General features: G+C 42.8%; 1 protein-coding gene across 1 annotated transcript in view; it reads left to right on the top strand.

Moving 5' to 3' along the window:
- CHMP4C (charged multivesicular body protein 4C) overlaps positions 1-24,438 on the top strand; it is a 29,907-nt gene extending 5,469 nt beyond the window's left edge. The window contains exons 2-5 of the mRNA XM_074987025.1: positions 12,477-12,654; positions 13,349-13,463; positions 18,085-18,193; positions 19,959-24,438. Coding sequence (XP_074843126.1) covers positions 12,477-12,654; positions 13,349-13,463; positions 18,085-18,193; positions 19,959-20,023 — 467 coding nt within the window. The 3' untranslated portion in view covers positions 20,024-24,438. The remainder of the gene's footprint in view (positions 1-12,476; positions 12,655-13,348; positions 13,464-18,084; positions 18,194-19,958) is intronic.
- Positions 24,439-25,283: the final 845 nt, after the last annotated feature.

The raw sequence follows: 25,283 nt of genomic DNA, 5'->3' as shown, positions 1-25,283 counted from the left end.
AGGGCTTTCTGTCACCCATGGGCCTGGCCTACTGAAGGAGTCAAGGAGACTAACAGCTATGGTGTGGCACAGATCTGCTGGCTCTGTGCCACCTAATACAATGGAACCTCAATCATCTGAATGCCAGTTAACTAAACTCTGGTCTCCAAAAGTAGGAAATGTCCCCTGAGGTTTGGATTCAGTCCTTAAAACTTAGGGACTAATTCTGATCAGTAATTTAGCAAGTCCCCTTTACGCTACCAGATATCTCCTGAAAACAATAGAAGTTGAGAGCCTGAACCAGCAAAATTTACAAGTGCCACAAGGGCGAGGCTTCTTACTCTTAAAACTACAGGCTCCTAGATGAATATACCTTTGATCCTTGAACTGTGTTATGTTCACAAGCTTAATGCACAGTATATAAATGAAGTGATTCGTAGCAAAGCAATTATGCTTCAGGCACATCAACCTAGCAGTGCTTCAGAATACAGTAAAGAAATGCTCTTTGTAGCCACTGAGCTGCCTTAACAAGGAGCCACCAATCTGCATCCCTGTGGCTCTTACGGGGCATACGCCAGCAGGGCCTGGATGACGGAGGGTGGAGTAGCTGTGGCTTTGAGCCCCAGCAGAAGGGGTGGGGTAAGGTAAGTCATCCTTCAATGCTACCCGGGCCATGTTGGGCCTCCCCCTAGCCAATCCTCGGCGCTGCTGGGACCACACCGCATGAGGCTCCAGTGGAGATTTACAAGGGACTGGACCCTGGGGCAACTACCTCATTTACCGCCACAGTTGGCAGCCCCATGCACCACTCAGTGCCACTTCACAAAGGTACTGTGCTATAGTGATAGGTCTGCCTGGCAGGTGGGCATGATGGAGTAAAAACTATTTTGAATAAGGCTGTGGAGGGAACCCACTCAATTAACTGAAAAATGAATTGCCATTAAAAACAAGTCTTGATCCATTCCAATTTTAATCATGCTGTTAAACAATAGAATACCAATTAAAATTATTAAATATTTTTTACATTTCAAAATATATGATTTAGTTTACAATACAGAAAAAAACATGTATAGAGCTCACTTTTATAATTGCTCTTTGCAAAAATGATAAAAGAAATAGTATTTTTTCAGTTTACCTTATACAGATGGGCTCCGGCCACACTACCGTCCCTTTGGAAGAGGTGTGTTAATGAGGGAGTTTGGCAGATACTAATGAGAGGCTAACGTGAATATACAGTGTCTCATTAGCATAACTGCAGCTGTGCGCGATTTGAAAGTGCCGCTTTCGACAGAACCTCCTGACTTCAAAAGCCCCTTCTTCCTATTTGGCTTTGGGAAGAAGGGGCTTTCAAAGTCAGGGGACCCTTTTGAAAGGCCCTGTCTACATGGGCATCACGCATTCCAAAAGCAGCACTTTCAAATTGCATGTGGCTGCCCTTATGCTAATGAGGTGCTGCATATTCATGTAAGCACCTCATTAGCATCTTCCAAACTCCCTTATTAACATGCCCTTTCCAAAAGGGAGGGGTATTGTGGCCACAGCAATACTGTAATGCCATCTCTATAGTGAAAGTGCAATCAACAAATTTAGATTTTGTTACATAACTGCATTCATAAAACACTGTAAAATTTGAGCACCTACAAGTCCACTCAGTCCTGCTGATTGATCAGCCAATCACTTAGATAAATGTTTTATCTCCTGTAAACAGAAGTGTCACCTGAAAGTGAGAACATTCACCTTGCACGTATGTAGTTGGCTTTGCAAGGCATTTCTATGCCAGTATGATAGACATTCATGTTTGTTTATGCTTTAGCCCCCATTCCAGAAGATATGTGTGCAATACTTATTATAAAAATAGAATGCGTTGATTAAATTTGTGATTGAATTCCTTGGGGCAGAATTTTGTTTCCTGCTCTGTTTTACCCACATCATGCCGTACACTTCATATTGTAGCCATGTCAAATAATGACCCAGTATGTTGTTCATTTTAAGAACACTTGCACTGCAAATTTGACAAAATGCAAAAAAGTTACCAATATGAACTTTCTGTAGATAGCTACAGCACTTCACTGAAGGCTTACGAGTTTGAAGTGCCTTCCAAAATCTGAGAGGGGTAAGGTATGGAGCATGCATAAAAACACAGCACTCATATATGGAAACTACAAAACCCAAACCCGGAAAAGGAAAACCAACCTTCTGCTGTGGCATATGATGAAAATGAGCATGTGTTGGTCCACACTGCTTTGGATCGTTATCAAGCAGAACCTGTTGTCAGCAGGCACACGTCCTCTGGAATGACAAGTCCTGTGGCACCTTATAGACTAACAGATATTTTGGAGCATAAGCTTTCATGGGCAAAGACCAATAGTGGGTCTTTGTCCACAAAAGCTTATGCTCCAAAATATCTGTTAGTCTGTAAGGTGCCACAGGACTTCTTGTTGTTCTCAAAGATACAAACTAACACTCTGATACTTGTCCTCTGGAATGGTGGTTGAAGCGTGAAGGCACATACGACTCTATCACATGTAAATATCTGGAGATGGTGGCTGTAAAGGTGTCATGCAAATGCTTGTACTTTTTCAGATAAAGTTGAATGCTTCTTGTTTACAATATTATCTCCTGCAAATGTAAACAAACTTGTTTTAGGAACTGGCTACACACGAAGAAGGGGACTGAGAGTGAATTTTCTAGGCTCTAAAATTATCTGTTTTATTTTTGAATGCAGTTTTTTTGTACATAACTCTATATTTGTAAGATCAGCTTTCAAGGAACTGCACTGCAATACTTATATTAGGCGAGTTGAAAAATGTTTTCTTTTGCAAATATTTGTTTTGTAAAACAATAAAAATATAAAGTGAGCACTGTACATCTCATATTGACAATTATACATGTCCAAAATAGTTAAATAGAAAAAGCATTTCTTTAACAGCTTGATTGTTTGATTAATATACCCAATTTTAAGAGCTTTAAAAGCTGCACAGATTTTGTATGTTGAGGTGGTTTTGTTTGTATCGTTAATTTTTGTCTAAATCTAATTAAATACAGTGTCTTGACCAAATTCTTTGCATGTGTAAAGTTTTCAAAATGGAGGGAGGTAAATAGAGGTGCCCCTGCCCCCGCAGCCCATGGTCTTCAGTGGGTCCAGTCCTATTCATCATATTTATCAATGATTGGGGGAAGAAGAGATAATGGTGAGTTGGCAAAATTTACAGATAGGTAAATCCCAGGCAGCCTGCGAAGGATCTCTTAAAACTGGGTGACTGGGCAACGCAATGGCAGAAGAAATATAATGTTGATTAAATGCAAAGTAATGCATATGGAAAACATAATCCCATCTATACATAAAATGATGTGGACTAAATTAGCTACAGGTTGAACCTCTCTGGTTCAGCAACATCTGTCATCAGACATGATTTTAGTTAGCTGGATATCCACTTATTAAGGGTGTGTCCAAGTTTCCTGTGATCCCGTAAAGTTTGTTTGCAGTCCCACACCCTGTGCTCTCTGTGTTTACAATGGTTAATCTAGCTCTAACTTACTCCTAAATACTTTCTAAGCAGTAGAAGTATTGGTAAAACTGCTAAGCAGTATTGACCTCCCGTGGCTTGGTAAATTTGTTTGGCCCCAGTCAGATCCCAAGGTTGCCAGAATAGAGAGGTTTCACTTGTATTCCCAGTCAAGAAAGAGACCTTGGAGTAGTTGTGGATAGTTTCTCTGAAGACATCAGCTCCACGTGAAGCCGCAGTCAAAAAACAAGCATCATATTAGGAACTATTGGGAAAGGGATGGATAAGAAAATATATTGCCTCTATATAAATCCATGGTACATCCACATCTTGGATACTGTGTGCGGATATTGTTGCCCCATCTCAAAACTGATGTATTGGAATTAGACAAGGCTCAGAAAAATGGCAACACAAATGATTAGGGAAATAGAACAGCTTCCTTATGAGGAGAGGGAAGTAGAACTGGGATTTTTCAGCATGAAAAAGAGAGATGATTAAGGAGCGACATGATTGAGGTATATAAAATCATGACTGGTGTAGAGACAGTAAAGAAGGAAGTGTTACTTACTTCTTATAACACACGAACTAGGGATCATGACCAAAATATGTAAATAGGCAGCAGGTTTAAAACAAACAAAAAGAAATATTTCTTTCACACAACACAGTCAACCTATGAAACTCCTTGCCAGAGGATGTTCCTAACGCCAGGACTGTAAGTGGGTATTTATTTTTATTTAAATAACTAGATAAATTAAGATAGGTCCAGCAAAGAATATTACTTATGATGGCCGGGAGTGATCTCCCTCTCCCCTGTTTGCCAGAAGCTGTGGATTAATCACTTGTTACCTGTTCATTCCCTCTGGAGCAAGTGGCATTGGCCACTGTCGGCAGACGGAATACTGGGCTAGATAGACCTTTGGGCTGATCCACTAAGGGTTTGCTTATATAAATGGCAGAACTATTGAAGTCTGTAGAGCTGTTCTGTTTTATGCCAGCTGAGTACATAGTCTTAAGTGTTGTTTCACAAGCCTGAAAGGGAAATTGTACTATGTATGGAAAACATTTATGTAAATGGATTGAGAAGTTGTGTAGTTTGACATACTGCTCAGAGCAACTGTGTATCCTTTTAAGAATTGTTACTTTCTACCTGCATGTTCTCAGAGAATTATGGCATTTGACACTATGCACTTTTCTGTAGTTTGGAAGATTTATAATTCTCCATTGTGGTGGCAGTGGTGGTGGACAGAGTAACAAAAGCACAGGGCTCTTTATCGCTCTGCTTCATCTCGCCTTGCTTTGGTCTTCATGATATGGCACAGAAAATGCTTATCTAAACTATTACTTATACCTTTGCCACTCCCAGCGGAGCTGCACTGGAGGAAAATTGGAGATCCGTATTTTCGCATTGTAGACGTGTTGGTTGCTTGGGCCACCTCACCCTTTTTTTAATATGTGCATACGTGCAAGCACAACAATTTAGCAATCCATTTCATTCTAGTCTAGGCGTAAACCCAAACAAAACCACACTGGCTTTTGGACACTGTTGGAGTAATGATGGTCTAAGGGCTATGGCACTAGCCCACAGTGTTTTGCTACAGGCTTCTAGTGTAACCCTGGGCAAGTTGCTTAGCTTCTGTGCCTCAATTTCCCATCTGTAAAATGAGGGTGGTAATGGAACTGGGAGAACAATTGCACTCCAAACTTTAGTTTGGAAAAATTCAGATTCAGTGATACTGAAACCTTCTGGGAATTCACGTCAATTTCATCAAAAATTTGATTTGACCAGAAAGTGCAGGTAGTGTTAAAACATTTCACTCTAAGTTTGGTCCAAGATCTTTATTACCTGTCAACTGAAAAATCCATTATTCACATAGCTCTAGGTAAGAGCACTTCCCTGCTCCACAAGGGAGCAGTGAGAATAAATGCTATCAAGACTGTAAGGCTCTCTAATTAGTGCAGTAATGGAGACAACCCTATGAGTAGTATAGCTAGACAGACCCAAGTCATCCCTGATGCATCAGGAGATTCTCTGCTGTGTTAGGCTCGCACACAAGTATCGTGCTCCTGATTTTTTTGAGTGCTGCTGTGTTCGGACAACTGCCTCCTTCTCCCCTGGGAGCTGCAGGTTCTCCGAATTTCTAGGCACAAACTAATGCTAATATAGAAGCTTGCTGTTTCCTTAAGAAAACATAGTTCTGCTGCTGATTAAATTGGTGTTACATTTTTTTCCTCAGATTATGCTCTGATTCTTCCTCCCTGGCTCTGTGCTTTTTCTGAAATCTTTGGCATGGAAAACATCTTATTTCAGTCTCATTCTGTGAAGTAAGTTTCTCCTCTGCTCACTTTCTTTGCTTTTTGATGTAATTGTATCCGTTCATTTCTTTTGAACTCACTTGTTTGTTCTGTAGTATTTCTGAGATGAATTTCAAATACAGTTCTACCATGTACTTGTAATATTGTTAGAAGTGCTTAAGGATTCATATGTATATGCAAAAAAATTAACGCAGTTGAATATTGAGACTTGGAAGCTACAAAATTTAGAAATTCAAATCTGAGCTTCACAGTGTATCTGTAACCTGCTTGCTTCTATGTATTATGATACTGCCTCTTATATGTGAGCACGTAATGCTAGGCAGTGTGACAACTATCATGTGATATTCTGTTCACAAATATGAGTTAATCAAGTGGAGGCATGGAAATGTTGTATATCTCGTATAATACGGGGGAGTGAATGAATAAATGGATATGTTACAAAGTGGTGCATTTCGTAAGTGATAGTGGGAAAGGAAAGTTTAGTTAATAAAGATAGCAAGGCAGGCAGCTAAATATGTGGAAAATCAAAGAATACTCTCCTATGGTTTTTACATAGGAGTCCACATCCAACTTCAACTCAGAACATTCTGGATTTTAAAAATAACTGCTCTGTGTTGAGAGCTAAGTAACAGGCTGTATAAACAGCCACTAATACTAACACCATTTTTTAGTTTCACAACTCAAAAATGCCTTTTTTCACTCTTATTAATTTACATTCCCTTGCAACTGACATTTTCCCCAAAGTCATACTGTTCTGCCCCATGGCACCAAATGTACATTTATATAATGAAAAATATTTTATGCAGAGCGGTTGAAAGCACTCTGTCACTGGCTGACAGAGGTCATGCAGGAGGTTAGTACACCGGGGTGGGGAATTCCTGGCCCGTGATCAGGATCTGGACTGCAGTTTGTATCTGGGCCCTCAGGCTCATTTCTCTCCTCCCTAGCATTTGGCCCATGGCAGGATGGAGGGAGCAGTGCCCCAATCCTTGTTGGCCAGATCAGGAAAGCTGTGGTCCAGATTCAGACTGCGAGCTTTGCTAGGGCCTGGGGGGTCAGAGGCTGGGGCGCAGAAAGCAGCTCTGGTTCTCTGCTGCTGCTTGCTACTGTTCTCTCGGGTGGGGGAAGCAGTGGCAGCCTGCCTGGAGCCTTCATGCCACTGCTCTGATTGGCTGGAATTCTGGCCAATCAGAGCACCAGAGGGTGGGGCCTGGGAAGTGGGAGGGGGGTGGCGCAGAGCCATGTGCATCCAGGGGTGCTGTAAAGGTAAGCTGCAATCCCATGCTCCCAGACAGCTTCTGTTCCCCTCTCCATCCTCACACCCACCCTGCCTCCTCCCTCTAAGACTCTGCACCGCAAACCCTGCACCCCTTCCTGCCAGGACTCCCACCGGCACTCTGCTTCTGTCCCCGCCCTTCCAGGCCCCACACCCAAACCCTCCTTGACGCTTATTCTCACAGACCCATACCCTCACCCCACTCCTGCACCCTTCACCCTCTCCCTGACCCCACACCGTAGACTGTATATAGCTGGGGACCACATCAGTGAAATGTTTTTCATTATGTATTTATTTATTTATTTATTTATTTGCTTCTCGCTCCTGTGGGGGGAGGGCCCCATAGATTTGTCTACAGGTCAGTGGTTCCTGACCCGAAAAAGGTTCCCCACCCCTGTAGCACACCTTTCTGGCCCTTGAAACAGTGAATCCATTAAGTAGCCTTTGAAAAGGGTTGACTGAGTGAATTGAAGCAGCAGGGGGAAGCGCTTCTCACTTTGGGAGTAGAGGGCAGTAAAACAGCATGGAGAACGCATGTGTGTATGCCTGCGAGGAGGTAGGAGGACAGGGTGGAATTCTGGACAAGGTGGAAAAGAGGTGTATTTAGGTGGCAGAAATTCTGGTTCTGACTAGCAAGGGTTTTTTTAACATGATGTAAGCTGAGTTCTGGGCCAGCCCATCTGTACTCACTGGGGCAGCCCAGCAAAACTGGGAGCATCTTGAACTGAACATTCCAGTTATGGGGATGTTTGAGTGGTGGGATGTGGTAACTGCAATTTCTTCCTCCCAAAACACTTTGCTGTAGGTACTGCAAGATACTTCCCATTTCAGAATCTGCTCAAACACTTGTTCTTGGACAGCTGATGAGGCACAGTGCAAGGCATTCTGCAACACAGCACCCTGTCCTTCAGCATGCTGTCACGCATGGGGTCTTTGTTCTGCACCGGTGTAAGGGGCCTGCAGAAGGTGCTGCAGTGTCTAATTTGAGCTCAGCATTATTGCAGACAAACTGCCTGAATGAGGCAGGGTGGATATCCTTTTCAGTCAGGCATTTGGTGGCTGGGTATATCGCCAGGGACATGCAGCGCTACTTTTAGCTACTGGCCCTGCATCCCCTTCAAAAATGAGACCTGAGAGAGAAGGAAGAAAGAAGAGTGCGCCAGGGTGCAGGAGTATCACTTGGTCCATAATGCACAAAGAGTTAACTCCATTCCTTTCCAGGCACAAGTGCCTATAAAGAACAGTGGGGGGCTGCTGGCTGTTTTCTGACCCACGGCAGGACTATTGCCATACCCAAGGCTCTTTCAGGCTGGTTCCTCAACAGAAAGCATGCCAAGCTATACCAGGCCAAGCTCTTCCCTGAGTTGTGCATGCTACAGGGGTCTCACTCTGCCTCTCTCTGCTCCAGGGCATCTCAGGAACCAACCTGGGCAACCAAGGCTAGTGAGTGGGCCACATGAGTAGCCCTCATTCATCTCAGACTGCAAGATTGAAGTCATGCATGTGTACTAAAGAGGACCCTAAGAATAAGACTAAATACATTCCATTTGATTCTCCTTCTTTACTATGCCTTTTCAAGACAAAGTGATCCATTATTAGGGGCAAATGAGATTCCCGGCAAAAGTAACACAAAGAAGCAGAGGGTGTGTGCGGCTCTCACAATGTTGTGTACAATCAGCATGCTCCTCACACAAGCCCTTGCTTAAAATGTCACTGCTCATTTTGCCAGGGGCTGCTTGACCCTCCACTCTATTGCAGGCCCCACCTCCAGTCCACTTCTTCCCTCAAACACCCATTCAGCCTTTTCCTTGTACTCTCCCCCAGTATGCCATGTCCCTTCACCTCCCTCTCCCTCCCAGCACTTCCCACTCTGTGAAATGGCTGGTTTATCCTGGTCAAAGTCTGGGAGGGAGGGCAACAAGCAGGAGCAAGGTGTGAATCAGCTGATTTACAGCTCTACAGAAGTGGGGTCAGAGAGGGGCATAGTAGCCCGAAGGCCCCCAGCACATGAAGTGGGTATGTGGGGTGGGGGAGGAGTAGAGGGAGTGTGTGGGGTCCACATCCAGATCCCCTATCAGCCACATCCAGCCCACGGGCTGCAGATTGCCCATCACTGCTTTAAGCCCTTCAGAGGACAAGCTGACCCCTTCTCAGCTAGGTCTGATTAACTCCCCTGCCAAAGCCAGATCTTCAAGGAGCAGACCAACCTGCTACAAGCTGCTGGAGAGACAGAAGTGAGAGAATAGTTGTGGAATGGCAGCAGTCTACAGCAGCATGTCTCAAACTTTGTGAGACTTTGGAACACCAAACAATAATAGTTTTTGATGTAGAACACGCATGAAAATTTTCTTCAAAAAAAAAATTGTCAGAACGAACCTCTCCCCACCATCCCAAAAATACACAGCAAAAACAGAATGAAGTAATTTAACCAGGTATAATAATGAGGTAGTAACCTTGTGTCTGGTTTTAATAACAGAAAACATATATGAGCCACATGTTGGTGCTAATTGCTACATCACTCTGGCACACCTGCGAGTTGTGCTGTGGAAGCTTGTTTAAGAAACACTGGTCTATGCCCAGGGCCTCCTGCACGCCAGCACAGACCACCTGCTCTTGTGTTTTTTGCTTACGTCTTATGGGATCTTTGTGGTGCTCCTTGAACTTTCCTGTTTGTTGCTGTACGGTAAAGTCCCCATGTTGAATTAAATTATTCACAAGCAGCTGGCTGCTCGAGGCCGCCGCTTCACAGGGCTCCGGCAGGGAGCACCGGCGGCCACCGCTTCCCTGGGGCTACAAGCCCCCACCCTCCACATTCACAAGGGTTCTGAACCTGGAACCCTCATGAACGTTGAGACCCTATTGTATTATTTCTGGCAAGTAATGGAAATAGTAGGGAGCAGCTGAAATCTGCTGATGGCCTTCATGTCAGGATCCCCCACACAATTTGGTCCCCAAAACATTTTTGAGAAATAGATACGTTTAAAGCATGTTAATCCCCAGATAAATCTGCCTCCTCCCTCTTAGTTAACTGACCTGTTTGGCTAGGTGACTCAGGGTTTCTGTTGTTCCTGCCACTGCCCAGCTCTGCAGTGTTTCCGGGAGCAGCACTCAGACACAATCAGTGATGTAATTCTTTCTTCTTTTTCTTTGCGTTCCCTGTTTCTTCTTTCTTGTTTTCAGTCCTCTTTTCCTTTCCTTGCTGTTTTTTCACCCGTTTTCTGATATTCCCCCTCTTCTTTCCTGTTTTCTCCTGCTTTATGCCTTGACATCTCAGGCTATGTCTACAGTACAAGAGAAATTCAAATTTAAGGCAGTTAGCTTGATATAACCACGTGACTGTCTTCACTGTAAGTACCATTGGCTCGATTTAGGGAGCACTAATACTGGTATCATATCACTGTTGGTACCTCCTGGATGAAGCATCAATTTCGAATTCAGAAGTTCAGTTAAAGGCCAGTGTGGAAGCACCATGTATTAAAATTGAATTCATTAGCCTCCAGAGGTATCCCATAGGTAACCCACAATGCCCCCCAGTGCTCCGCTCTGGCCACTTCCATCTCTGCTGCTTTCAAGGTGCACAGGAATTAGGTAACAGGAAGACCATGAATTTGAAATTGGGACCAGGAAGCATGTGGCTGTGGGCTCATGTTTGTATGAGAGCCTGAGGAATGTCTTTTTCTGTCTTTGCTATTTCCATGGTGAGTGCACGTACCCATTACAAATAGCCTCATTACGGAGTTCATGGCTCTGTCTCTGCACTTGGTGGTGTTTTTTTGGCTCTGCTGACTGGCACCAGCCACTGCCCTGCCACACCACATAGCAGCAAGTCTGGGGTGGGGGGGGTCATATTTGCATAAGAGGCTGAGAAACTGCTCAGTGGTTTACATTTGTGCATATGAACGTCCCTCCCCCACAGGCGCCATCCATTCGGGGTCTTTCCCGCGCTCAACCATATCACATGGCTAGCTCCAACCCAATGAAAGGACGTGCCTGTCATTCGGTGCTGCCCATTATGTTAGGCAGCACCATGTCCTGGCTTGCACACAGTTGGGGGTCCAAAGGAAGGAAAGATTTTCAGGGCCTTTCTGCCACATGGGGGGACTACTTCAACTGGCCCCCACCAAAAATATTTTTGTGGCCTTTCTGCTGCTGGGGCAGAACTCTCCCCCTATGCCTAAGATTTTCAGGAGCTTGAAGCTGCTGGGGGCAACTCTTCCCCAGACGCTAAGATTTTCAGGGCCTTTGTTCTGTGCCAGGGGACTACTTCAACTGAAACCCCCTGCTGCCCCTACCCCCACCTCAACAAGGACCCCAGGGGACTAGCTGCTGCTGGTGGGAAGTCTCCCCCTAGCAGCTAAGATTTTTGGGCTGTTGCTGCCATACCCCGTGTTGGCAATGTCTGTGTAGTGAAGAGGGAAGACAAAAATCTTTTTTCCTAGCCGTTTCTATCCTCTGCACCCCTTCACTCAGAGAAGAGTGGGTGGAGGCCACTTGAGAATACAGACTGTGCACAGAAACTGTATAGTGGACTGGAAAGCCAAATACCCTCCCCTCAGCAACTCTCTTTTTCAAAAGCTTTACTATCAGCTCTTTCTTCAAGCTTTTCATTGCCCCATATTATTTTCAGGGATTGGATGCAAACGTGGGAGGGATAGTCAGTGGATGGCCAGTTGAGAAGACACACACCTGCTGATTTTTTTTATAAAATCCTTGCTAATTCAGTTACAGAAAAAGCGATTTGTTAACTTGATCTCTGTGGACACCCTACTTTTCCTTCCTTCCTACCTAAAGGAAAAATGGATGTTTGCTTCACATGGGAGGGGATTGAGGGCAATGCAACATGGGAAGATGTCAAAGACCAACAAACTTACCAGGAATGCTACTGATAATGGGGCTGATGGAACTGTGGAATAGGTTCCCACAATGCACTGCTGCAACAGTTTGCCAATGGAGTGTGGCAGCAATAGGTCAACTTTGTGAGGAGCATGTGGGGAGGTGAGAGAGTCAACATCGAATTTATAAATTCCAAAGTTTATAAAATTGATTGCAATAAGTTCAAATTTATTACTTAGTGTAGACACAGCCTGAGTGCCACCTGCTGTGGAGGAAGAAGCTGCCTCTGGGCTCCAGACAATGCTGCTGCTTTGCTTCAGGAGGCGCCGGCCCATTTCCACAGAGTGTGCTTGTGCAATAGCAGAACAGGCAGGCAGATCACTGAGTAGAGTGTTTGGTGAAGTGGTTTCCATTTTCCCTTTGTTTTTGTGCCAGTGCTTAGGGATAACAGCTTCAGATAGTCTCCTGAATGGTACCTTGTTCTGTTTACACTGTTCACTGTCATTGACTCACATGTGTACATTTCAGTCTGAAGAGAGTTAACGGTGTCCCGTCTCATTGCACAATAGCTGCCTTACAAGCCCTGAAGAGAAAAAAGAAGTATGAGAAACAACTGAACCAAATTGATGGAACGCTCTCCACTATTGAGTTCCAGCGGGAAGCATTGGAAAACTCCCACACCAACACAGAAGTGCTCAAGAATATGGGCTACGCTGCACAAGCAATGAAAAAAGTGCATGAAAATATGTGAGTACATTCTGTCTGCTTCCACAGGCAGGAGTTCAGTGTTGTAAAACTTGCCCTCTAACAAGTTAGAGGGGTTAAAGGTTTTAGTTTCACTAAGACACCTGATTGTGGTTTTCTTAATGTTTAGTGTTTGGGGAATGCTCCTGATAGTATAATGACATGTTTGGAATTAAAAACAGCCATCCCAACAGCAAACTGGACAGCTTGCCAGACTTCTTAATGCAGTGCACAGGGATGTTGTTAGGTCTGAATGCCTTCGGGGGTGGGGGGAATACTGAGAGCAGAAAGTCCAACAGAATTGCACTTAGAGACTAAGAGGAGCAATATGGACTCGTTTCTCCTAACTGGCTGTGTAATTTAGATTTTTAAAGGTGTCCTAATTCAGCACCAATTCAACAGGCTTTAAGCACCTGAGCAGGTCTGCTAAAGTAAAATTATTTCTGTTCAATAAGTGTTCTTACAATGCATTAAGGGAGAGGACTAGCATCTGCCGTGTGCAACTTGTCAACTTCTCACACACTTAAAGATAGGCATGTGCTTAATGCCTTGCGGAATTGGCACCCTACGCTGGAGACTTTGAATAGTCAGAATTTGTATTAATAAAAGGATGAGAAGCTCTTCAGATTAGGTTTTCCCAAGGAAGATGTGGTCTAAAATGTGGATTTTAAAAGCGATTTAAATACTATTTCTCCAGGGACCTAAACAAAATTGATTCTTTGATGGATGATATCACTGAACAGCAAGCAGTTGCCCAGGAGATCTCAGAAGCTATTTCAAACCGAGTTGGGTTTGGAGACGAGTTTGATGAGGTTAGTATTGCAATAAAATCGAGGATAAAAGATGTACCAGCCTAATACTGAGGTTATTTAATTGAACTGTGATTTGTTTTAAGCCTTTTTCCCATTCAAGTTGTGACTATAAAATTGCTTGAACACATTTAGGCCATGTCTACACTAGCCCCAAACTTTCAAATGGCCATTTCGAAGTTTACTAATGAAGCGCCTGAAATGCATATTCAGCTCTTCATTAGCATGCGGGCGGCTGCAGCACTTCGAAGTAGGCGGGGTCCTTTCGAAAAGGAGCCCCGTCGGGATGAGCCGCGCGGCGGCAAGGCGCGTCAATTTCGAAGTGCCGCGGCCGCCCGCATGCTAATGAAGCGCTGAATATGCATTTCAGGTGCTTCATTAGTAAACTTCGAAATGGCCATTTGCGTGGCCATTTTGAAGTTTGGGGCTAGTGTAGACGTAGCCTTAGATATTAAGAGAAATTTTGATCTCACAAACTTGCTCTCCATGTTCTTACTATGTATATTCATACATAACTGAAATGGTGAGTTTTGTAGTGCTCCAAATAGACACACATTTGACTGGACATGTGTCTGGACCGCTGCACACTAGCATTTGTATGACACATTGTGCTGTTTGCAAAATTTAAGCACTCAAGACTTGACTTGGAAAGGTATTTAGGCACCTAAAGAGACGGAAACATAACCTAATAGGATAGTCAAAAGTGCCTGAGTAGATTATGTGCCCAACTTTCTAATTGACACCACTGGGAGTTAGGTACAGAATTTGATCAGGTCCCTATGAAAATCCCAATAGGGAGCTATTTGCATCTTTCTGCAACTAATCTTTTTGTAAATCTAGACCTTTAAGGCTTTATCCAGTACCCACTGAAGTTGGCAGGATGCCTCTTGTTGACTTTGGGCACCTAATTAAGCTCTTAATCATTTCTAAACCAAGTTTTTTTTTTTCAAATGTTCAAAAGACAGATTCCTACTGAGGGCCTAAGGGCGTGATCCTGCAAAGTAATAAAACATTGAAACCAAAGCACTCTAGACCCCTCAGAATTGGGCTCAAAATTCATGTCAAGTTTGAAGATTTTTATATGTTGATTTTTGAAATGATGAACACTAAGAATTGTTTTAACAGTGTCCAAAGTGATAAAAATAACTCTAGTCACCTTTCTGAACCCTGCTGAAAATAAGCTATATAGTGTTTTAGTCCTACAGATGTACCTATAGGCATATACAATATTTCAAATGCTTACTACATGCTTGTAAAAGATTCATTTTTCTTTGCTTACTTCCTCAATATTTGGTGACTTGTTGAAGAACAATATTTTTCTGTGTTTTGTTTTCCCATTGACTTCTGTTTAAGTGAAATGACGGAATGTAAACTCTTTTTTTCCTTTTCTCCCCTCTCTTTTAAGAAGTCTTTAAACCACTACTGCAGATTTCTCTGAAGGATATGCTATGCTTCCAACAGACCTTAAGGTGTGGATGTAGAAATTGGAGATGGGGGCAAGGGGAGCAGTTTTGTGGCCTGTATTATGCAGGAGGTCAGATTAGATTATTATTCCTCCTTTCTGGTCATATTAATGCCTGAAGGGAATGTTTGACAAAATATTAGTCCATCAACATGTCTATTTTGTCAAAACTTTTCAAAAAAAAAAAAAAGGCCAATTTTGAGAAATATACTCTTTCCATTTTATTGTGAAATGTAAGCTAATTTCTAATATGTATATTTAAATCAGTAAAAAATGAAAAAAGAAATGTTTCTTCTGAACTTTTCTGATTTGAGGAGGGGAGAAGTTTAATTCATGAAAATTTGAGAATTTAACTTCTTTCATAATTTGGGATGGGAATTTTTTTTTTTTTAAAGAAATCTCTAAAATGAACACTGCCTACCCAGCTATACTTAAAAATCTATGTGCTGGTGGAAAGTCTTTTGTGATTACTTCTAGCTTCTACCTTGGTGATTAGGAAACCATAAATATGTGGAAAGAACCCTTTTCAAACCTACTAGAATATTTTCAGTTGTTGCTCTCATACATTGTTTGACTAATTTTAAAACAATTGAAATGGCAGTGGCACATGAATGTTACATCCAGCTGCCTGTCTTTTGAGATGCTCCTTTTGAGGAGTAACTCTTTGGCTGCATAAAAATAGTGTATGCATTTTAAAAATATTCTTAGTATTGCAAAAGCAGATTGGACCAGCAATCTACGTCAGCTTCTGTATTTAAGAAACAAACATAGTATGTGTTTTAAGAATGCCTAACGGGTTAGGAGGAGAGCCAAAATTTTAATATTGCCCTGGGAAACTGGAGACTCGTGAACTTGGGGAGACATCACACTTCACCCAAGAGCAATATGCTTTGTAGAAGGAGTATGGCAAAGACAGGCCCCTGGATATAATGCATTCATCTTTTAAAATAGGAAGAGAGAAATCATTTGTCAAAAATGGAAATCCACTTAAATATAGGCTTCCAGAGTTGCAAGAAATGTCTTAAAGGGCAAGGTTTTTAGGCTCTGGCAAATACAAGTGCTGAGTTGCTGTAAGTGCTTTTTAATTTCACGTTCCTTTCCCTTGTTCTGACTTTTAGTTAAGGCTTGTTATTGTTTGTAGAGCACAAATGTCCATTTAGTTAGATCCCATTTTGTGTTTTTTTTGGGTGGATATTTAAAACTCTTACTCCATTTATTAAGTTACAAGAGATTGTTAAATCCAGAACTTAAGAGTGGACCTTTTGCAAAACCCAAAACACCACTGGGTTTTCCCACCCTCTCTTGTTAAATTAAATCTGTTAGTTCAGTGGCATCAGGTGAGCTATACTTAGTAGAGATGAGTAAGCTGTGCTTTCTTCTAGGGGAAAAAAGGTGGCAGAACTTGAGGGCCAAACCATCTTTGGTGCCCCCCTCACCCACTGGGGCCCAAGCTGCCGCGCCCCCCCCCCCCCCCGTGGCTTAACCACCCCCAGTGGCTTAACCCCACCCTGGCAGGGCTTGAGCCACTCCCCTGGGCATCTTAACTGCCCCCCAGTGGAGCCCGCCATGTTCCCCAGAGCTGGTACCTCTGCCCCCCTCCAACTGAATGTTTTCCTGATTCCCAGAGCCTGGTTTCTCCAGCTCCCCCGCCAACTAAATGCCCTCCCTGTTCCCCAAAGCCGTGTGCCCCCTCCCCCCGTGAATGCCTTCCCCCATTCCACAGAGCCAGGTACCTCCAGCACCCCCTCAAATGCCCTCCCTGATCCCCAGAGCCAGATACTTCTAGCCCTTCCACCAAGTGAATGCCGTCGACTTACATCCCTGCTACCGCAGGGGCCACGCCAACTACAGCTGTGTTGGGGCTGTGTCGTGCTGTGGCACTGGGGCTGTTCCAGGACCATGCTGGGCCGCAGGTGCTGAGGCAGCAGGAACTGTGTGGTCCCCAGCATGGAGCTGCAGGTGCCATGCTGGGACTGAAAGACCCACGTGGCTCCCAGCTGAAGCCGCGCATGCACAGAATGGGCGGGAGGGGCACATTAAAAAATGGTGGCCCAGGAAAAATGGTGCTGGAACACCCTTCTGCGGCATTCTGGCAGGAAAAAAAGCCTAGTAGATAAGTATTAAAGCTGTTATACAAGACACTGGTAAGACCTCTCTGGAATACTGTGTGGAATTATGATTACTCATGTGCAAGAAAGATGAATTGAAACTGTGTGGGGCAAAGAAATAATACTAGGATGAACAGAGGAACGGAGGGTGCTCTGAGTACCTGTGCACTTAGAGAGAGACAAAAAGAAACCCTGCAGCAGCAAGTTTCAGATACTCAGTTAACTGATTCCACCTTGTGCTATGAGGCATGTGGCTAAAGACAACACTGTAGACATTCCTACTTTTTCAGAGCCAGGACTTCAGCCAGAGTGGGGACATCTACACTGCATTTTCTAGCTTCTATGAACCTGAGTTAATTGGTCCAGGTTCTGAGACTTGCCATTTTTTTCCCAGAGTAAACAAGCCATAACACAGCATGTCTCATTAAGCCTAATGAAACAAAGGCTGAGAGAGTCTATTACATAAACAGATCACTGATAAACATTAGAGTGGTGAAGAATTAAAATGAAGGACTATGTTGGCTCAAGGACAAATGGATATGAACTGGCCATGAATTGGTTAACTGGTAAGCATACTGGTAGCAGCCCCAGCTGTGGAGAGGTTGGACAGTGGGAAGGGCTGGTGGGACGTGGTCATGTTGGGGCCAGGTGGCAGGACCTAAGGTAAAACCATTAACCCAGTGAAGTACTCTCTTTTAACTGATTAACTCTTTTAATCGATTAACCCTTTTAACGTCACTACCATGAATAAATTTGCTTGGAAACTAGAAGAAGGTTTCTAGCCATCACAAGGAGAGTGCTCCTGGAAAAACAGGAATAGTGGGGCAAACAACCGGCCTGGTTTAAAGATAGCACTTGGTATATTTATGAACTGGAATATATGAGAGAGCAGCCTGAGCTAGCTGGAGACTGGACACAATGAACCAAGAGTCCCTTCCTGTCCAGTGATCCTAATGGTACTCGGATTGATGATTGTGATTTGAGGTGCCTTTGATGTTAAATGAACCCATTGCTTGAAATACAACTTTGCAAATGATGTCTCGCTTACATTCAGGATGAGTTGATGGCAGAACTGGAGGAACTGGAGCAAGAAGAATTGAATAAGAAAATGACAGATATCAGATTACCAAGTGTCCCATCCACATCACTGCCTTCCCGCCCTGGTAAGCAGCCTACCATTTGTGGTTTTCTGTAATAAGCCATGTCCTGAGAGAGACGAGAGGGAGTGAAAGCTCAAATGAAGCATTTAACTTGCTTTAACTCTTTTAATGTAGACCTCTTACCCACTTGTTCTGCCTGTTCCCGTGAAGTAAGGGAGGTGTTCAGTTTGGTTCATGGAAACATTTAGGACCAAAATCTATGCAGGTTTAAATGAATGCAGTGGCACTTGTTTGGCCTTTATCGTATGTGTGTAGGTATTTTCTAGTGTATCATATAGGTAGGAAGCCAGAAATGGGAAGTAATTTGCAATGCAGCCATTTGTTCCTTTTGAAAAGAGGAAGCTGACCTGGAATCAGTAACACAGCTCCTTCTCCTGAGCCTGACAGTGGATTGTAATTTGCCATTGACATTATGTTTACCAGCTAAGGAGTGAAAAGCTAATATAAATTTAAGACAGTAGCATTGTTCCTTTTCTTATAGGCCATACTCACTCCCTGAACAATCTCATTTTGAAATTAAGCAGTAGCTAATAACTAGGCACACCGCCCTTCTTTTCCTGGAGTCCTGAATCATTTATTCTGAGTTTTAACTTTTATCCACTCATTTTTCACCTTTTCTATTCTCCAGCTGAGAGAATGACCTTGCGTGAGCTAGCATCAGAGCATACAAATCTGGTCCAGAAGAGTGACAGTGAGGCACAAGCTGCTGTTGGCCTGTTGTTCTGATTGAAGGACGGGTGTAGCATGACTGACTGCCTTAGTCTTAGCACTGTTTTCCTCTTCAGTATATTTCAGCTGACAACACTTAAGACTTGTGGGAAGAAAGTAAGATGTTCCTATCAGGGCAAAGGCCTCATCTGCATATGCAAATTGCACTAGTTTAATTTCAAACTGTTTAAGAAACAAAGTAGTTAGTCCAGTGCTACTTTCTTGGGAGGAAAGTGGGGGGCACCTGTTTCAGTTCAAAATGTTTTGATTAGCTTTGCTCATGTTAGTACATGTACCAAGGCAAGCTAACCCCATATAAGGCAAGTTTGAATCAAGTAATGTGTTAACTGCTATATGGACAAATCAGGGTAGTAGTAGTAGTAATTCCTACTTGTTATGTAGTGCTTTTAACGTGTCTCAGAAGGAGCTGCCAAAAAGGGAAGGATCATTATTCACATTTTTATATATGGGGAAACTGAGGCACAAAAATGACATGTCCACGATCACACAGCTGAGTGGCACAGTTAGGGATAGAGCCCTACGTCCTCTAAATCCCAATACAGTGCTCAAGCCACTAGAAAGCCAAGCTAAACTGGTGAGACTGTGTGTAGACTGGGCGAAGACTAGGCAGGTGGTGCTTACATAGCATTGCAGCGCACAGCACCATCCGAAGAGGAGGAGCAGTGTTTGATTGTCTTCTCCATCAGTTGAGAGGTCTGCTGTGACCATCTTGGTGAGGTGCACAGAACACCTCACTTTTCAAAGTGTTCTGCTCCATGTTACCCCTCAATAACTGCATTTAGGGCTCAAAATATCTCCCACTGAAGTTAAGAAATTTGAATCGGACCCGTAATGGCCAGGGCTGTAAGTGACCTGCTTGTGGGAGCATAACGGACGTGCATTCAATCTGTCTAATCTCTGTTTTACTATATTTAGCTCACTATTTCATCAATTGCTTTGAAGTACCTCTAGCCGGACTCGCATTACACAAATCCTGCTGCCAGTGAATAAAATGGCTCTGCTACTTTAGTCACTGATTATTATTGTTCTCTCACTGTAGCAACCTCCAGGAAGAAAGCAGAAGATGATGATGATATGAAGCAGCTAGCGGCTTGGGCTTCGTAACATCAGACCACAGTGTTGACAACTAGAAGTTTCTTACGATACTGGTGTAAAGAACTGTAGTAATATTTTATATACTTAGCAAGTCAGACCCAATTTGATCACTTGTTTTTACTGTTAGTGTCAAATTACTTTACTTTGATACTATTTTTAAATGGTTTTTTAAAAGAGATTTCAGAACTTGGCCAGTGTCATGTCATTTTTCCAGTGAAGAAGCCAGTTGGAATTCTTGGTAAGAAGCATTTTACTGGATAGTGTCTGGCACTAGCATTTTTACGAGCCACTAAGGCCCCATGTACACACACGACCAAATTAGCTGCTGGTGTGCATATGTGAAATGTACTCAAGGCTTACAAGTTTGGCTCAGAGCATTTGAAAACTAGTAGAACAATTTCCATAAGCGGCAGTGCACACGGACCTGTTGGGGTACAGAGAGCATGCAGGAGAGCACCTTGCAGTAACAAGGTTGGAAACTGTTCGCTGCTTTGGGCAGAATCTTGTGTGAAAGGCTTTGGGTTTAAGTGTTTGTCAATCGCCATATACATCTATATAATTAATTATACTCAAGGTTTAGAAGCAGTTCAGACTTTTTCAGTGAAAATACAGTTTGGCTTTCCAGTGTGACTAGGAAAAAACTAGAGTGTAGAATTAGTTTAAATCTAGGTCCCTGCTGGTTTAAGATTGCTTCAGCTAACGTCGTTAAAGATCCAGGGGAGATGTGGCCTTGCTACTACTAATGTGCCTACCAACTTACGTTTTTCAAGATGAGTCTTAATTTCACACCACAGATTGTTAAAAGAAGTAATAAGGGTACTTGTAACATTATGATTGCAAAATAACATTGAATTCCAAGCTTTCCGTTCCTGTACCAGCACCTGAATGGAAATTATTATTGAATTGTTAATGTTTGAAATTTTCTTCGTTCTCTCTCATCTTCGAATGTCAGTGATTTAGCTGTGATATTTATGTACTGTATTGCACAGTTGATTATTTTTAGTCTAAAGGGACAAATGTCATTTTTGAGTGTTGAGGTACTGTATATGCAGAGAAATCAGAACAAGCAAAATTAAACATGCTTCTGTGAAAGTGAATGTTGATAGATAAGACCTTCAGACTGGGTAACTCATTGCCATCTGCAGTGACATATTGGAACACTTACATTGTGGGGTTTTCTAGAATATTGGAAATCAAAGGAGTACTTTGTTTTAAAGATTATAATTGATAATCAGGCTCGCCAGGAAACAGTGGGTGACAGACGTTCTTTAGCCTTATAGGAGCAGAAGATTAACCACTTAAGACACTGTGCCAAGCTCTTTGGCCTCACGCCAGCAGGTGACTTCAGTCATCATTCTCATGTACTTCACATTAAGCACATGCTAACATTTATGTTACTGGATAAAGGCCAGAGTGCTCAGCATCGTGGCAGATTGAGCCATATGAGTGGAATAGATTAGGAAATTTGCAAGTGTGATGGGCTGGATTCACCTATTTGAACACGAGTACAGAACCATTGTAATATCATTGGAGCTACTTCTGATCTGTGCAGGTATGAAAGGAGAATCAGGTCTGTGTGCTAGGCCGAGCAGCCCAGTGTCTGTTGTCTTTCCAGTATCTCCTAGCTCAGGAGCTGAGCTTTCCATGCAATTGGTTTTCTGTTTCTAGCGCAGGAGAAAGAGAGCTGGGACTTTGCAGGCCTCTATTTCCCAACCGTGTGTTTTAAATTTAAATTTCCTTTAAAAGATGGTTTGGAAACTAATAAAGTAACCGAACAAAATGTCATGCAATTATAATGCGTTCTGAAATGCAAGACAAAATACTGACAAGAAGCTGCTGGGGTTAGGTGGTTTATTAAAATAACTAATTTTCTGAGTTAGTCAGAATCTGTTTTCTATGAATTTGGTGACAGTTACACTTACGTTTTTGAGATTAAGCAAGCTCCTTTACATCAGTGCAGCTAAACTGGGGACAAATCAGGTACTGGGAAGGGACTGCTTTGGCACATGACTGGCTGTGTGTTTGCATAGATCTGATCACTCTGCACACATTTGGCATTTCTGTGGAGAAGTAAGGCGGTGCCAATATGTTTTACATGCTTAGTTTGGAAAGACTGGCCTCAAATACCTGTTTTTGCAGAATTATTGTCCAATACTTGCTCAAGCATTTTGACTAGGTTAAGTGCTAACACTAAATACAATGTTAATTTTATTCTGACTTTTACAAGTAATATATAGAGATTTGTGTTGCTATTTAATTTCTCTTGAAAATAAAGACACTGCCCCAGCACTCAAAAGCTTTCTGTGTCTAGTTGTATACAACACTCCTCCCTATGGTATGTTTAGAAGTGTCTAGATATCAACAAGGAGCAGCTTTTATCACTGTAGGCAGAGAGCCAGCATCCTTGTGACACAATGAAAAGGGCTTTTCCCCCCATGCACCATACTTCTCAGTCTCCAGAAATCTCCAGCAAACCTTCAAAGGTTCAGGAGTGCACATTGCTTTAAGTTAGCCAAGTGCAGGGCCATCCATAGCCACGTCAACAGCACACATTCTAAAGGAGACAAATGGAGGCCACCACAAATAGCTGAACAAGGATGTGTGGGAAAGAGATGTTCAAAGACGTGTATAAATCATCCCATTTCAGACTACCCATGACTTCAGCTCCCCTCTGAAACTGCAAACCTGCTGCCTCTGTGCAGGAACATTTCCCAAGAACAGCTTCCAAGGACAGGGGAAAGTGAAGAGGCCAGTCAGTATCTTGAGCAAGCTGGTAGTACAAACTGCAGAACTCCAGCTATTTTTTTAGCTTATGTCTAGTCCCGTGAAGTACAACGCACCTTCAGTTCCTCTTAATCTCAGTGGGAGCTGCCGCTGTTCAGTGCTGCATCAGTGCTGAGCCTGTGCTGTAGAATCTGGTTCTTAAAGAATAAAGCCTCCAAAGGCCTTGGGACTGTAATGTAGCCATCCAGCTGCGAAGTCCTGCAGGCCTAACGAGGACTGCTGTGACTCAGTGAAGCTGAGATTTGGGTGGTCAGATCCCTGCTCCAGGGGAAAGAAGCTTCCTTGTTGTAACAGTCCTGTCCAAAGCAGTCGGAGCATAGCACTGACTGGCCAGAACTTGAGTAAGCATTTTGATATTTAAGACTTGGGACATTCAGTTGAAAGGCTCTTTGATCACAGGGCCAGATGCTCACGTGCCCCAGTCAAAGTTCTAGGAGCTATACCTACAACTGAGCATTCACATGTAGATTCAGATGCAATCGAAATCTGCCTCTATTTGAACATTTGCCTCTCTCTCCTGTGCCAAGGGATATCAGTGCATGAGATAAGAATTAACAGCTGGAGGTTCGTGAATGATACAGTTATTGAGGAAGATGAGAAGCTAGCAAAAACAGTGCAGGTGCTAAACGAGGAAGGGAAGCAGTATTGACTGATTACGAACCTCGATAAAACAATGGTATTTGGAGATTAAGAAATAAGAAGGAAGATCAGTGAGAATGGGATTGAACTAGAGAGTGTAGAGAAGCTCACATAACTGGAGAGCAACATAATGTGATCTAGACTGTAAGAAGGAAATAGTGACTAGAATAGTGAAAGCGAGTGCATTTGAAGACTATTATAAGATCGGGAAAAGCAAAGCAATTACTTAGGAACAAAGCTGAGCATCTTGAAAACGTGCATTCAGCAGCATGTTGTACGGATGTGAGACATGAATGATAACGAAAGATTCGAAGAGAAGGATATTGGCATTCGAAAGGAGTAGTTATAGAAATATCCTGAGAATAGGACAGATGCCGAAGGTCACCAAAGAGGAATTATATAGGAAGATACAGCCAAAAGAGAACCTATTTCAGAGCCTATAAATGGAAGTTACAGCTATTTGGTCATATCTGCAGAATGAATGATGAGCAAAATATCAAGACCCTGGTGTTTGGCATAATAGATGGTTTGAATAGGAGAGGCAGACCCCACAGAGAATGGGTAGATGATATAGCAGAATGGTGAGGACCTAGTCTGCAGAAACTAAGCCACTCTGCACTGGACAGGGAAAGATGGAAGGAAATCCTGAGGGAGGCATTGGACATCAACAGACCCTGAGCCCATGGTTGATGATGTGCCAAGACAGTGTTTTGTTTATTATGGAAGCAGAAGGACTCTCTAAAGTCAACATGTTACTGTTAAGAGTGTTCTCCATTAACATGGGTATCACAAACAGGCATTTAGAAGAGTGAGATTCACTGCAGCTGACCCTGATCTGTAAAACCTCCTTTCTGAACCGTTTCATTTAGGAATGCCCCCCAGGGCTTTGACCCTTTTGTCTGGGTATTTTCAAAGAAAGGAAATAGTTTTTGTAAAAACAATTGAATGTTAACTTTTTGCTATTTGTGTAAATTTAAAAAAAATAAATATTTTGGTGTCAACTTCTGTTGAGCAATTGTCTTACCTAACGTGTTTGTCCTGTGTTTTAATTTGGATGCAGTACAGTTATCAGAGGTGCAAAAATCTGTTGGAGTTTAAGGCTTGTTTAAAGTTTTGTGAACAGTTTTGGGGTGTGTGGGAGGACCCTCATAACTAGTCTTGAATTCAAAAACTTTTCTAAAGGTGATTGGGTTAAAATACATATCCTAGTTAAAGTGAGGGCTGGGCCATCCTCCTGGAGTATTACTATTCCAACTGTCCCATCTGGGACCTTCTGCCCTGCAAAGAGATTTCCCCTGAATTAGAATGAGTTCCTGTAAAGCAGATCCTCCTTTTCTGGTGTTTTAAGGAAGATGTGGAGTGTTCTTTAGTTCAACTTTGTGCCCTTTTTGGGTTTTTAATGACTGAAAAACGGGAGCCTGGAAGGAGGGGACAGATGAACATTTCCTCTTTTTCAAAATGTTTGTCTTGTTTTACCTTCAGACATATGTCAGCTCAGGTGTCACTTGAAGATGCCTTCAAATATATATATTTTGCCTTTCAGTTTCACCTGAAAAGTGCAGACCTTTCAAATCTACACCAAACATTAGACATTTGAGTTAAATAGGGATTAACACAGAGTTTTAGACAATCCAATGTAGAATCTCAGGGGGAGGATACCAAGCTGGGAGATTTAGATAACATGGTGCTTGAAGGCATTCTTGGTTACTTTTGAAAAATTAAAGATTACTCAAACCCTCAGATTTATAATTTCTTGACTTCCTTCACTTTGCAACTCTAATGCTTTTTCAACATAGCTGTTGGTAGCCCAGGCTTGGGGTGTATATGTCTGTATGCTATGCATATT

The sequence above is a fragment of the Carettochelys insculpta genome, chromosome 2 (genome assembly GCF_033958435.1).
Source record: "Carettochelys insculpta isolate YL-2023 chromosome 2, ASM3395843v1, whole genome shotgun sequence".
Taxonomy (NCBI): Eukaryota; Metazoa; Chordata; order Testudines; family Carettochelyidae; genus Carettochelys; species Carettochelys insculpta.
The sequence above is the reverse complement of the archived record's forward strand: the minus strand, read 5'-3'. Positions and strand labels throughout refer to the sequence as shown.